The sequence below is a fragment of the Crocodylus porosus genome, unplaced genomic scaffold, assembly GCF_001723895.1.
Source record: "Crocodylus porosus isolate Cpor-Errol unplaced genomic scaffold, CroPor_comp1, whole genome shotgun sequence".
NCBI lineage: Eukaryota > Metazoa > Chordata > Crocodylia > Crocodylidae > Crocodylus > Crocodylus porosus.
Genome location: NW_017728923.1, coordinates 1,488,643 through 1,503,443, shown reverse-complemented (window position 1 = coordinate 1,503,443; position 14,801 = coordinate 1,488,643). Strand labels below are relative to the sequence as shown.

The 14,801-nt window shown below is 44.7% G+C and overlaps 1 protein-coding gene across 2 annotated transcripts in view; it reads right to left on the bottom strand.

Moving 5' to 3' along the window:
* Positions 1-14,801, bottom strand: part of IFT140 (intraflagellar transport 140) — a 167,701-nt gene that overhangs the window by 105,936 nt on the left and 46,964 nt on the right. For both annotated transcript variants that reach the window (XM_019539922.1, XM_019539923.1), the window contains exons 10-11: positions 4,948-5,151; positions 4,282-4,354 (exon numbers count right to left, since the gene is read on the bottom strand). In XM_019539922.1, the coding sequence (XP_019395467.1) occupies positions 4,282-4,354; positions 4,948-5,151 (277 nt within the window). The remainder of the gene's footprint in view (positions 1-4,281; positions 4,355-4,947; positions 5,152-14,801) is intronic.

The following is a 14,801-nucleotide window of genomic DNA, read 5'->3' as shown; positions in this document are numbered from 1 at the left end:
GCTCCTGCTCCTGCTCCTGCTCCTGCTCCTGCTCCTGCAGCCACCAAAAGGGAACAACTACTCTCTGGTTCAGGCCTGGGCAGTTTATAAAGGCCCGGCCCTGCCCCTTTCTGGTCACCTGACCTATCTGGTTGCTGCAGCAACCGGCACCTGAGCTGCCTCTGGTGATTGGCAGCTCCTTAACCCTCTATTAGTCACAGGCCATCTCCTTGATCCTGTGACAATTATATTAAAACAAATAATACACTGGTTTCAAGACAGCTGGTCACAGGGAAGAACTGCAGGTGCTAAACCCAATCCAATCTGCACTACTCAAAAGCACAGATATATACTACAATGGCAAATATGGTATAAAATTTAAATAAGATAAAATTGTATAAATCCAGTTGATATATCACTTACTATGGCCCAGGGATTGGCTTAAGGGTCAGAGATTCCAAAATTCTACCTCAATAGCAGATGCGTGAGGTCTGACACCTGAATGAGTGTGGTTAGACATCAGAAAGGGGAGAGAGAACTGCAACTGAGCAGGGCTTCTGCATTTCAACAGGCAGTTACAATTAAATAATGTTCCATTTTTTTTGCAAAAAGAGGTTTTTTGTTTTTTTTTACTTTTTGATTCTTTGCACCGGGAATTTACATAAGCTAACATTTAATTAGGAATAGTGGCCAAGGGAAGACTGACAGAAAGACATTAGATGTACTGTAAACACACTCTGTGGAAAGCAGTAGGTGGTTATGTTAGTTTTAACAAGCAAATCTGTTTCCAGCTTCTCAGCATCGATAGATTTGAAAGTAAAAACCATTTTCTGTTTTTTTTTAAACCCTTATATTTGCATCAGATTTACAAATGAGGTTGGGTAATAATGTGATATATGCTGTATTATGAAAATTGAGCTATCTCCACAAAAAGATTTCAGTCACAACACTGAATGCTGCATTACCCAACTCTTAAAGGACTTGCTGCCTTGTATAATCCATACCCTCATATTGGGTACATAAACCTTCTATTACAATGCAGGAGGATAGTTCGGTACCTAAGAATGGGATGCACAACAACAGTAGATTGAGTATGGAGCCACATAAGCTTAATACCAGAGTATGCCAACTGAAAGCTGTGCTTATAATCCCCCTCCCTACCCCCCTTCCCCACCCCTACAACATTTCTCAGGGACTAGAGCACCTAGGTCAGGGCTGTAAGGAATGTCTCCCTTCACCATGAGCTCTGTGCTCCCATAGCTACAGCGTTCACTCAGGATAGGGAAACCTAGGTTCAGCTGCCTCCTCCACTTAATCCATATACCCCACTTCCCAAAAGAATGCCCAAACCACATGGCTATAGAGCATTCTGCAGTGGTTCCCTCTGGCCTTCCTATTGAAACAGCTTCATTTTTCAGGGGGCACTGAAATATTAATTGGTCCAAAGAGAGAGAGGGCACATGTCTGGCTAGAGTGTCTAGAGACGGGGCACTCATCTAGGAGGAAGAGAAACCTGGTATAGCCCCTGTTCCAATTAATAATTATTTTGTGTTAAACACTGAAGGAAACAGGGACCAAAACCCATGTCTATCCTCTTCCAGGTGAATTCTCTTACTACGAAATGCTCATACGCTCTGCTAACTAATGATAAATTATTCCATGAAAGGTGGAACAGACTCATTAAGAGGGTCTGATAGAGCCCCCATTATAATATCCTATAACTGGGGGCCCTCCATTGCTTTTTACTACATGGTGGGGCTCTGCCACAAGCCCTCAGAGGCCCTGATCGCTGCTGCCAGAGCTGGTGAGTGAGGGGATTTTTAATTTTTTTTATTTAAGTGCTGGGAGGCTGGGGCCCAGCAGGGGATGAGGCCAGGCAGGGAGCCATGGGGGCTTCTCCTGCAGCTTCCCCCACCCAGGGAGAAGCAGGCACAGCTGGAGAAGCCACAGGAGAACCTGCAGCCACCCAGCTGTGCCTGCTTCTCCCTGGCCAATCTGAATCGCCGAAACAGCATCAAAACTCTGAAACAGATTCAGCCGAATCAAAACAGAGCAGTGATCCGAAACGAATCAGTGTCCTCTGAAACAACAGCCATTTCGTACTGCCCTACTGGCTACCTCTGGAGCTGTCCCCCCCCACTCTGCTGCTGATTGGCTGTGAGGACTGTCTGTCATACAGCCATGTCCCTGACCACCAATTGGCGATGAGCAGTGTGCCCACATGACAAACTTCCCTCACAGCCAATCAGCAGCAAGGGGTGGAGCAACTGAGGTGTGGGAGGGCAGATCGAGGCCCCTGTGGTGAAGGAGGGAGTGGGCCTGGGGCTGAGGCTTACACTGGCCAGCCAGGGTGGGGCAGGGCACAGGACACAGCCTCAAGTGGCTCATCTGGGGAGTGTGGGGGGGCAGCTCCCACCACTGTGCACACCCCAGGAGGGCATAGGGGATGGGTGCCCCTTGATCTGCTTTGGGCAGGCTCTTCCTGCCAGGGGCTGGGCTGGGCTGGGCTGGGCTGGGCTGTGCTCAGGGTCGGTGGCTGTGGAACTGGGAGGGAGGCTACAGGGGGGCTTCAGCCACCCCAAAATTTGCCGTAGCCACCTCCAAGCCCCTCTCCCAGCACTGTCGCCCCCACTGAGAAAAGCCCAGCCCCAGCCCACACCTGCAGCCTACCCCACTTTGTGTCGAGCAGGGCACATGCCCCCTGTGCCCTCCCAACCACCTCCCTCCCCATGCCACTTGTTGCTCTGTCCTGCAACCCACCCTGCCCTGGCTGCGCAGTGCCTGCCCCAGCCCCACTCCCTCCCTCACCACAGGGGCCTCGATCTGCCCCCTACACTTGTTCCCTTTCCCCTCCCACCACACCAGATTTGCCAGCTGGATGCAGCTCTCCACACTGCCAGGATGTGCTCCTTGCTGCCTACGTGCTGCGTGTGGCTGTGCGCATGCATAGGCTATTTAAATCAGCCAAATTATTTGCCACAACAGGCCAATTTCCAATACAGTCAATTTTCTTTATATTGGTGCCAATCCAACATTGGACCAATGTGTCAGTGTACCTCTAGCCATAAGTCAGACTGACCCTCCCAACCCAAAAGATGTTAGCTATTGGGTTGGGAGGCTGGGGGAAATCAAGCTTCAATTTAAAGCTGATCCAGACAATAAGCTGCATGTATGCAGCTTCACTTCCCTAGTCCCAATCCCCTTCCCAGCTCCAGTGCTATCTGCTCAATGGGAGTGGAGAGATGGAATGGGAGGACAGGTAGACTGAAGCCTCCTGAAGGCACAGGGCTCCAATCCACCTGCCCCCTGTCCAGCTCAGGCTGGACAATCTCAGCCTGTACTCTCTCTCCTACTTTCTTCCCCCTCCCTTCATGCGGACAGCACCGGGAGTGGGGATAGGCTTCACCAGCCCAACCCTAATCGGACAGAAGTTAATGAAGGTGCTCCACTTTAGGCCGCTTTCATTCATGTAATGAGGGTTAATTTGTCATGCGACTGGGCACTTTTAAAGCACTCCACAGCCATGCACTTCTGTTAGGGCACAGATACAGAGCACTTTCAAGGGGCTGATTGTGCAACAATTGTAACTTCTTTCTGTGTCCTATGTGCCTACAGGGATGGGTTGTGGCTGAATGGCAGCTTTGAGGACCTCAGTTTAGGTTTCAGGTGCCTACAGAAATAATTAGGTGGCACACAGACTCCTAAGCCCTTTAGTGGATCTAGTACTTTGTCTCTCAAATGTGTTTCATGAGGTTTTATCACCAGGATTTTTTTTAGGTGCTTTTAGTTTTGTTTTTAAACACAAATAACCTATGAATACTGTACAAGAGATGCAGATTTTAGAGACAGAATTAAACTGTTCTATAACTCCCTTACAGTTGCCAAATGACCAAGATCCCTAAGGATGGGAAAGTACATCTTCTTTAATGATAACTCAGTTACCACGGTACTACCCATGCCATATCTTTTTGACCATGCAGAAATGTTCAAGTATCTAAAGGCATACTAAACCCAGTGGTGTGAGCTTGTAATAAACTACAGAGTCAGGATCTGAGATTTTTTTTACCACTGATTCATATGACTGCAGCTGTCAAACTCTTTATGCCCTAGTTTTCTAAAATATAAAATGGGAACACCACCCACTATACAGGAATGCTGTGAAGTCTAACCAGTTTTTGTAAATGCTGAAACACAAAATGCTATTATTAAAGCCTAACAGCTACATGAATTCAAGTGAATACATTTTGGGAGATTCATCACCCTAATACATACCCTCCTGTTTGCTGCACTGTGAAATCCTACCTGCATTTCGTAAAGTAGCTCCAGAGCACTCAAAGACAGTGATTTGCTTCCCGTTCCAAAATACCACAGCATCCTAAAAACGGCCACAAAGTTGCAAAGCAGGTGTCAGTTCAGTGTCCATTGGAAATGTGAAAGAAGTTCCTCAATAAGTTTAAACTAAACTTCACAAACACTTGACCCTGACAGTTTAAACAAAGATGATCTTGCCCTTGCAGGCCTATTTTTCTATTTCTAATGCCAATCTACTGCTGCTGCTAAAGTGCTTTTAATATAGAATCCCATGTAGACTCTATGGCACAAGTTTCTGTGAATGAGCAAACAGCAATGCAATGAACACTGCCCTACAACTACTACCTTACAAATTTATATCTGTATTTACTGGGTTTGGAGGTCTCTGGGTCATCTAATGCTTAGATGTAATAACCAGGGACCTCCTGAATAATGGTACTACCTGTAAATCAGGCCCAATATAATGTAACACAGATGCTGTTTTCCATCAACAGATAAGCAATTCCTAAGCAATTATAGTACAAGAAGAATCACAAAAGAGTTACATAAATGATTGTGAAAAATATGCTTCCATTTATAAAACAACTTCATAACATTAACTAGATGAATCTCTGTCAAGAGAAAACCTCTCTCTAAACAGGTAAGGTAGCAAGTTACCTTGGTGGCAAAAACTCCATTAACGTGCATGTCAAGGGCAAGGCTGTGTGTGGTTCCTGTGCTGAAGGAGGTAACATTAAATAGACTTGGGGACACTTGAACTGCTGCCAATTGTTGATGGAAATGAGATGACATGGCCTGTTCACTAAGGATCACCACGGAGCTATTGTTATTCACTGCCAGCAGATTCTTTTTGGAGCCCCACTACACAAAATGGAAAGAGCAAGACAAAACCAACCCAATTTAACAGATAGCTTGAAAAACAGCAATAGAGTAAAAGCTTCAGTTACAGGTACTGTATATAGCACATACAAAGATAATTGCAATATGAAATCCTAGTTTCTGAACTCTGCCATATTCAGGTAGCTGGTTCTTTAGTCCTCCCTTGCTATCATTACAAACCACACGTGTATTGCTTCAGTGTGTGTGGAAGAGCTTGTTTTAAAACAACAGCTACTTTTTAGTCCCATAATACACTATTATATTAACTTGTATTCATTACTGTTAGAGAGCAATAATGTGCAGAAAAAGATTGCTTATATTTTGTTCCTGCAAATTTTGCCTCAAGACAAACCATGTCTTTAATTGTCTGTCTTCTATTTGCAATTTTCTTGACATTTCACCCTCTTTCGCCTAATCTTCCCAATCAACTCTGCAGGTCAGCTTCCTGAGCAATAGATGGGACCCAATGTGTCCAGAAATGGAGTAAGCTAAGAATATCTCTTCCTAACAAGTCCATACTCAGCCAATTTGTTTAATCTACTTCTAAGGGTTATTCCTCTTGTTCTTAATTTTTTAAGGCTGATCACACTGAAGTCTTCCATAAGCAGTACTTTGGGGGAGTTCTATAGAATTGAATAGAGGATGAAATAACTAGGATTCTATCAAACATGAATAGAATTTTATCAAAATTACTCCCAAAACCAATAAAATGGAAATAAACAATGGAAACCTTCCTATTTTAAGCCATTCTGTTTCATGGTTTCATAGTTGGTAGGGTCGGAAGGGACCTGAGCAAATCATCAAGTCCGACCCCCTGCCATGGGCAGGAAAGAATGCTGGGGTCAAATGATTCTGGCTAGGTGATTAATTAGCATCCTACTGGAGACCCCCAGGGTAGGAGCCAGCACCACTTCCCTTGGAAGTTGGTACCAGATCCTAGCCGCCCTGACTGTGAAGTAGTGCTTCCTGATGTCTAGCCTGAACCTACTCTCAGCCAACTTATGGCCGTTATATACCTGTAGCAGGTATCTCTCTCTTAAGTTATGTTGGACAACTACAAAAACTATATATAAATACTGTATATGACAGGTTTTGAATACAACATGCCTTAAACATGACTTAAACATGTCTTAAAAATGATTAAATTTAAACTGACTCCAAAGGAGACATTACTCTGTCTCTAAGCCTTCTTTCTTTGACTAATTTCACTATGTAGTACAAGAGAATTTTTAAGTAGGGACTCAAGCCCAAGATCAGACTGATCAGGACAATATTCTTTAGCAGTACTCACAGCCAGTAATCCTGGGTGCCTTCTCAAGGAAGAGTCATTGTTTATACTTGCCCACCATTTTCCAAGTGCTCTTTACACAGTCCTTAAACCCACTCAAGCAGAACATATGTCAGAAAAGCATTTATAATAAACTCAAGTTGTGTCAAATGCTCAGTTCTGGTATTGTACAGCTTCATTATGGCCTGCATTTATAGTTGACCAAATTTGCTAACTGAAGGGCTTAATTAGAACAGTTATTTAAATATCATCTAAGTTTCTATAGCACACAGTATCAATGACTTCGTCAGATATGCGTAAATGTTTTTTATATTAAAGGACCCCTACAGTGACCAGCCTCCTTGTAAAAACATATTACAAACATGTAACACAAAGACTCTCTGCCCTGAAGAGCTTACACTTTAAATAATAAACAAACTCACTTAAGTGATGCAAGTATACAGTTTCCTGACATAACAAGTTGCTATTTATAACCTTGCTAAACTTTGGAATAGAAAATGATGGCAATTCAGGTATCTTCTAGGGCCACAAAACTGTCTCTAAATTGCTGTTTTAATCAACAACGAAAACAAAACAGAGGCAGCCAAGTTAGGCAAGTATAACATTTTAGATCCTGTTTGTGAACAGCACTTTTGTAGAATATACAAGGGCTGGCTCTAAGGTGGCTTGTTAACTCAATGTCATGTCTCTAGTTCTATTAATTAAGGCTATAGTTTTCCACTGTGAGCCCATATAAAGGGAAAAAAGACAGCCTGCCTGAAGTCTCCCATTTTAGTCGCAGTGGAAGAGATTTTATTTCAGAATATTTGGAGGTGACGGGGCAGGGCATCTGTTCAATTTACAAAAGTTTTCCAATTACCGAGCTGTCTGACATCCATTAAAACATTACTTGTCTAAAACCCCTCACCCTAGATCAATTTATTCTGTATTTACAATATGAACTGGTGCTATCAGTTATATTTGGAATGTTTAGTGGACTCATTTTGAGATTATTCACTACATTGCCTTGAAATATATGACAAATTTCATGAATGCTTTTCAGAGATTACATAGCCCTTGAACCCCCTACATGGGACCCATGTTAAGCTTATGAACTCTGATACGGTAGACATATTCACTGGGTTAGACAGCCTGAAGTTTACCAGTATTGCTCTAGAAGGCAGCACTCTGGCACCCAAAAACTCTTCCTGCACAGACTACAGACTGTAAGTTCCTGAAATATGGTGTGGCCCTGTGGCCCCTGAGTCCCTGTGGAATTTTTATACCACTGACTGAAAATTAATTTCCTGGTCTTCAAGAGTTGCATTTTTTTAACCATAACTGAATTACAAATTATTTAGGGAGGTTCTATGACAATAACATTCTAATGTAAAGGCCATCCAACATCTTGACAGATGAAAGGAGATGTGACAAAGTCAGTCAGTGGTGCCTGGCAGTGTTGTAGGAGAAGAGCCTGATGCACAAACAGCAAGCCTTCCCACAGTAGCTTCAGGTCCATTCATCAGATGGAGGTTGAAGCCACACTCTGCTTCCTTCTCACCTGGGGGCTTCAGCCTGGGCTTTCTGATGGCTCTCCAGTGACTGCACCAGCCTTGACCCAGCTTCTCCAAACTGAGCAGTTGTGGTCAGAGTTCTCTCAGTTGTTAGTGGGAATGCTGAATTTCTTCATACCTTGCTTGATCTTGTTGCAGTATTGGAACTTTGGCCTTCCTCTGCGTTGCGGGCAGTTCTTGAATTGGCAATAGATAAAGCACAGCCTTTGGCAAATATTGAAGCATATGCTCCAAAAATCTTGTTATTGGTGATCTATTGATCCCAAGTGACTCCAAAGGTGGAAGCTGGTCAATCTCCACTCCTGCTTGGAATATGTGACTCAGCTTTCACAGCTATAAAGGAGGGTACTGAGAACACAAACCTGATAGACACACCTTTGTGTTCAGGGTTAGCAGCTTATTATTCTAGACACAAGATAAGTATGAGAAGGTGATAGAAGCTTTGCTGATTCTTGTATCAAGCTCTCTATCAAGGCTAAGTGAGCTGACAAGAGTTGAGCTGAGATAAAGAAGTGATTTATGCTGTTCTGAGCTTCATTATTTATGTAGATTTTAGGTGGGATGTTGGTGCCCTGTGACATAACTGTTTTCTTGATACTGACTGCCATGCCAAACTCAGTGTATGTATCATAGAACTTGCTTATCATGATGTGCAATTTATCAGGTAAATTGGAGATGAATGCAGCATAATCTGTGAAGAGCAGATCCTGAATAGTAAGCTGGGTGACATGGCCTTTGCTTTAAAATCATCTGATGTTGAACAAGCTACCATCCATCCTCGATTCAATTAGTACATCAGATCAATCATTTCCAAAAGCATACCTGAGAAGGATAGAGAAAAAGCCAAAGCCAGTAGGCATTAAAATGCAGTCTTACTTCATGCTAGTATCAATGCTAAACTCAGATAATGTTTCATTTTCATCCAGTATTCTCTCATGGAACTCCTTGAATAGGGAAAACACCTTTTGTGGAAAGCCGATTTTCAGCAGGATCTTGGTGATGCCATTCCTGTTAACCATGTGTAAGGCTTTTTGTAGGTCAATGAATGTTACAGGCAGGTACCTGTTGTGCACAGCTTTTTTCTTGCAACAAAAGCAGTGGGAAGGACATGTCAGTTGTGGAGCGTCCAGCTCTGAACCCACACTGGCTCTCAGGGTAGACTCTCTCAGCAAGACCTTGGGAGTCTTTTCAACAGGACCCTTGCAAGTACCTTGCTGATGATCACACTGAGCAGAGATATCCTTCAGTAGTTGTTGCAGTCTGCTCTGTCCCCATAAAGTAATTATCTTTGCATCTTTCAGATTCTGGGGTATGCGGCTTTTTTCCCAGCAGGCGCAGACAAGTATGTGGTAGGGCTGTGCGAAATTTCAGCAGCTATTTCATTTCGGAGGTGTTCCAAATCGTTTTGGCACCCAAAACACCAAATCCAAATCAAAACGGAAGGCTCCTAAATGAACTGGAAGACTCTGAAATGTTTCAGAAATGTTTCAGAAAATTTTGGAGTTTTGGAGCCAGACTTGCAGAAAAACAAAAACTAAGAAGAGGGAGGGGAAAGACTGCTCTGATATTGACATCTAGCTCCTGGTAGGCTGGAGCCAGTGGCAGCCACTTGGCACAGCCCAAGGTGGGCACTGGGAACGCTGCAGTGCTGCTGCTGGTCCCAGCCTGCTGAAACCCAGCATGCAGATCCAGGGGCCTGCGCCCCCTGAGAAGAGCTGGGGGAATGATCAGAGAGCTGGGGAATCGAACCCAGTGCTGGGGAATGCTTGCTGCGCAACCTGGCTCCGTAGGGAGCAGAGATCCATGCCGCGGTCTCCTCCCTGCCACTGCTCACCCAGTGTAGCCCTGGATCTCTGCTCCCTGTGGAGCCAGGTTGCATGGCAGGGGTCAGCACTGCCCTGCCACATGACCTGGCTCCGCAGGGATCAGAGATCCTCGCCGGGGTCTCCTTGCTACCGCTCACCGCCCCGTGCAGCCCCATGTTGCTGGGGCAGCGTGGGGCGGGCAGTGGCAGCAAAGAAATCCCCAGCAAGGATCTCTGCTCCCTGCAGAGCCAAATCATGCAGCAGGGACCGGCAGGCTTGCTTGCCACTCTGCACTGCCTCCCTGCCCTGAGACCCGGCGTGACAGGGATCAGAGATCCATGCTGGGGTCTCCTCTCCTGCATGTGGCCCTCCCCCTCCACCAGACGAGCCACCCATGGCCCCATCCTGCTCCCTGCAGGGTCCCTGTAGTCCCCAGTCCTAAGCCCCGCCCAGCTAGGTAGGGCTGTGCAAAGCTACCCTTGTAGCCTCTTTGAAACAGATTCAACTGAAACAAAATAGGACAGTGATCTGAAACACCGAAATGGCCACATCCAAAACCGAATCGAAACACAGCCATGTCACACAGCCCTATTACGTGGATGTTGCTTGCAAGCTTTCTAACCCCTGCCTTTAGGAACTCCAGAGGTATCCGATCAGTGCCTGCTGCTTTCCCAGGTGCAATCTCTTTGATCTGCATCTTTCTCTCTTTCTCTGCATCTTTTGAGAGCTGGTGTTTGGTCCAGCTCCTGCATCGTTGGAAGCTGGAAAATGGCAGCTAAGGCAGTATCACAGATAATGGCATCCTTTGAGTAGAGTTCTTTGTCACGCTCAGTCCATTGGTGAAGTTGTTCTTGCCAGTCAGTCAGGATGGTACCATTTTTCACTTTCAGGTTTGCAGTCTTTTCAACAAGCTGGACTAAGTACCTCTCTGTTTCCATGATAGGTACCAACAAAGTCCCCTCTTCCAAAGCAGCTTTGAATCTTTTTGCACAGGTCTTGCCAATACTTCTGGGCACATTCTCTGGTGGCTTTCTGGACCACAGTCTTAGCTCTTTGAACTTGGTTGTTGAAGTAGAGTTATGCAAGCTTGGTTTTTCTTTTCTATGAGTGGGAGCAGCAGATGTGCAGACACTGTGAACCAGTCAGATTAGTTTTCCTTTTTTGTTCCAAAGACATCCTTGGCAGTAGCCAGTGTCTTGTTCTTGAAATATTCCCACAAGGTATCAGAATCAAAGGAATCAAGTTGATCATTTTCAGAAACATGCTTAAGGGCACAATGAAACTTTGCACAAGTGTCAATGTCCTTCATGCTAGTGATGTCGAGGCAAGGTTTGCCTTTTGGCTTCGCATGATGAATCTTTTTATGGTGTAATTGGAGCTTAGCCCTGATAAGTGTTGCAATCGGTGCTATCCATTGATCAAGCATGTAGTACATCACAAATGTTCCTGTGATAGATCACGATGAGATCAAGCTGATGCCAGTGTCTTGAATGAGGACACTTCTAAGTGACTTTGCGGCCACTGCTGCCAGAAAAATAGGAGTTTGAAACTATAAGCTCACAAGAGGCACAAAGTTCAAGAACATGCTGGCCATTTTCTATGAGGCTACGTGTTCTGTGCCCTCCACCTTCTCTCTTGGCAGGGACTATAGAACTCCAATGGTAAGAAAAAAGTCAAGACAATTGGTACAGGCCACAGCAGCTCCCAGCTAGAACACCACTGAGTTGAAGGAAGCACCGGCCTTATTGCATCCTCAACTGCACCTTTTCTGGATGGGTGTGGTCCCAGTAGTCTGTGTACTGTTGGTCAACAGGATTCTGGCTCATCCACTTTTCTGGGGACATTTCCTTCACCCAAGGGGTTCCACTACCCAACCCTTAGGTGCTCCTCTGGATGGAGCCATTGAAGCTTCCCAAGAGAAGACAGGTTTGTTGACCAGCACCTGTCACTTACCATGAGTGGCTGGTTGCACAGTCTACACATCCAATGGCAAATCCCGGAGAGGAATCAGCCGGACAATCATCAGACAATAACATACTAATATCATTTATTTAAATAGCTGTATACAATAGTAATATTATTGTAACCAAGATTGTGGTCCAGAAAATAAGACTAAATTTAAATTTCAAATTTAAATTTTATCTTCTCAACAGCTCTAGCTCATGCTTCACAACTACCATATTATTCTACACAAGGATAAATGACATGAGAGAGACAAGTGGGAAATGCAGTTTAAGCAGCCAACATTGGACCCCTGCTAAACCAGATGGGGCAACTGACGACTGATACCCAGGAAAAAGAAACTTGCTAAATGGGTACTCTGCATCAGTTTTTCATCAGCCCCATGGGACGGCCCTGCCCACTATGGGTCAGGGAGGCTCGGGCAAGGGAGATTCCTTGCCCTCCATTGAAACTGACCTTGTGAAGAAACACCTCGACAGGCTGGGTACCTTTAAGTCAGCCGGCCCGGATGGGTTACACCCAAAAGTACTCAGGGAGCTGGCAAGCATCATAGCTCAGCCCCTGGCACAGATCTTTGAGAGTTCTTGGTGCTCTGGTGAAGAACCCAATGATTGGAAGAGGGCCAATCTTCCAGAAAGGGAGGAAAGCAGATCCGGCAAACTACAGGCCCATCAGCCTTGACCTCTATCCTGGGGAAAGTCTCGGAAAAGATTATCAAGGAGGCCATCCTTAACAGGCAAGCTGACAGCAATATCCTGAGGGATACCCAGCATGGGTTTGTTGTGCATAGGTCTTACTTGACCAATCTCATTTCCTTTTATGACCAGGTGACTTATCACCTAGACAAAGGGGAAGAGATCGACATCGTATACCTCAACTTTAAAAAAGCCTTCAATCTGGTATCCCACGATCACCTCTTGGTTAAACTGGCTAACTGCGGTCTTGACGTCACCACGATCCACTAGCTGGGGAACTGGCTCTGCGGTAGGACCCAGAAGGTGGTGGTCGACGGGAGCCAATCGTCTTGCTGTGCTGTGACCAGTGGAGTCCGTCAAGGCTGTATCCTAGGGCCTATACTGTTTACCATCTTCATCAATGATGTGGACATTGGTGTCAGAAGCGGACTGGGCAAGTTCGCCAATGACACCAAACTCTGGCATAAAGCATCCACACCTGACGACAGGAGGGTGATCCAGATGGATCTGGACAGACTCATGAAATGGGCGGACAAGAACCTGATGGTGTTCAACACTGAAAAATGCAAGGTTTTCCACCCTGGGGGGAAAAACCTGCACCATGTTTATAGGCTCGGTAGTGCTATGCTGGTTAGCACTACAGATGAAAAGGACTTGGGGGTCATGATTGATAACAAGATGAACATGAGCCTTCAGTGTGATGCTGAGGCTAGGAAAGCGAGCAAAATGCTGGCTTGCATCCATAGATGCTTCTCAAGCAAATCCCAGGACGTCATTCTCCTGCTGCACTAGGCCTTGGTGAGGCTGCAGCTGGAGTACTGTGTCCAGTTTTGGGCTCCACAATGCAAAAAGGATGTGGAGAAGCTTGAGAGAGTTCAGAGGAGAGCCAAGCACATGATCAGAGGTCAGGAAAACAGACCTTATGATGATAGGCTGAGAGCAATGGGGCTATTCAGCCTGAAAAAGCACGGGCTCAGGGGTGATCTGGTGGCCACCTATAAGCTTATCAGGGGTGCTCATCAGGATCTGGGGGAACAACTGCTCACCAGAGCCCCCCGAGGGATGACAAGATTGAATGGTCACAAACTCCACTGTGACTGGTTCAGGCTGGACATAAGAAAGAACTTCTTCACTGTCTGAGCCCCCAAGGTTTGGAACAGACTGCCACCTGAGGCGGTTCAAGCACCCACTTTGAACGCCTTCAAAACACATTTGGATGCTTATCTTGCTGGGATCCTATGATCCCTGCTGACTTCCTGCCCCTGGGCCGCGGGGCTGGACTCAATGATCCTCCGAGATCCCTTCCAGCCCAAATGTCTATGAAATCTATGAAAAGCCAGTGTGCTAGGCTGTAACAACTTTTGAAAGATTACCCTAGAAAAGAGCCAGTTTCAACCAATGCTGCTCTTTGGCCTCAACATATTGTTACGGCTTTGTGTCTCATCTGGGCTTTTCATACAAACATGGGTGAAAACCTTTTAAAAGGGATTATCCAATGGTTCCAAACATAGCAATTCAAAAAGCACTTATAAAATGTTTTCACCAAACAGAGGGACTAATACAGAAAACTAAAATTTCTACTGGTAAGATTGCCTTTGTAAATTGTAATGGAAATGCTGTGATGGTTGATGGTAATTTGGCAATGCTTTTGCTTGTGCTATCAAATATTAGGAACAAAAAGGCTATTTCTGGACAATGGTCCATATCCTGTTATCTGGAAAGCATCTGAATGGTAGAGCTGATATAAACATCTATATCATCTCTTCCTTTCCTTCACCTTATTAGCAGATGTCTGACATGCTAGTGACACAGACTGTTTCCTATATCCTGAAATTTCTGTTGCAATAGCATCTTAACAAAAGATTTGGGTCCTTGACTTCCATGAGATTTCCCAGACTTACGTTTTGACATGGAGATCATAGCTGTGATTTGCCCACTGATCTGAGTCTTACCTGGAGTAAGTAAATGTTATTGCTATTTATCTATTGTACCCTTATTTATATTATACATTCTCTATTCCACTATGAAGAATAAAAAAAAGCTTTAAAATTCCAGCCCCTTACAAAGAGACAGATATGTTCATGATTGATCTCCCCCATACCAAAGAAGACAGAAGGGGTTGTTCCTCACACTTTAAAAACAACAACAAAATTAACACTATCTATTAATATTATTATTATTATAGCTTTGAAAAGTGAAAGCCAAGAAATAAATATCCGAAAGGAAAGCAAAATCTTTCTCTTTTAATTGGCAAGGTACACAAAAGTATGTATTTTTAATGATTTAGTGATTAAACCAATCAATGACAGCAAACAACTCCTTAGTAAAA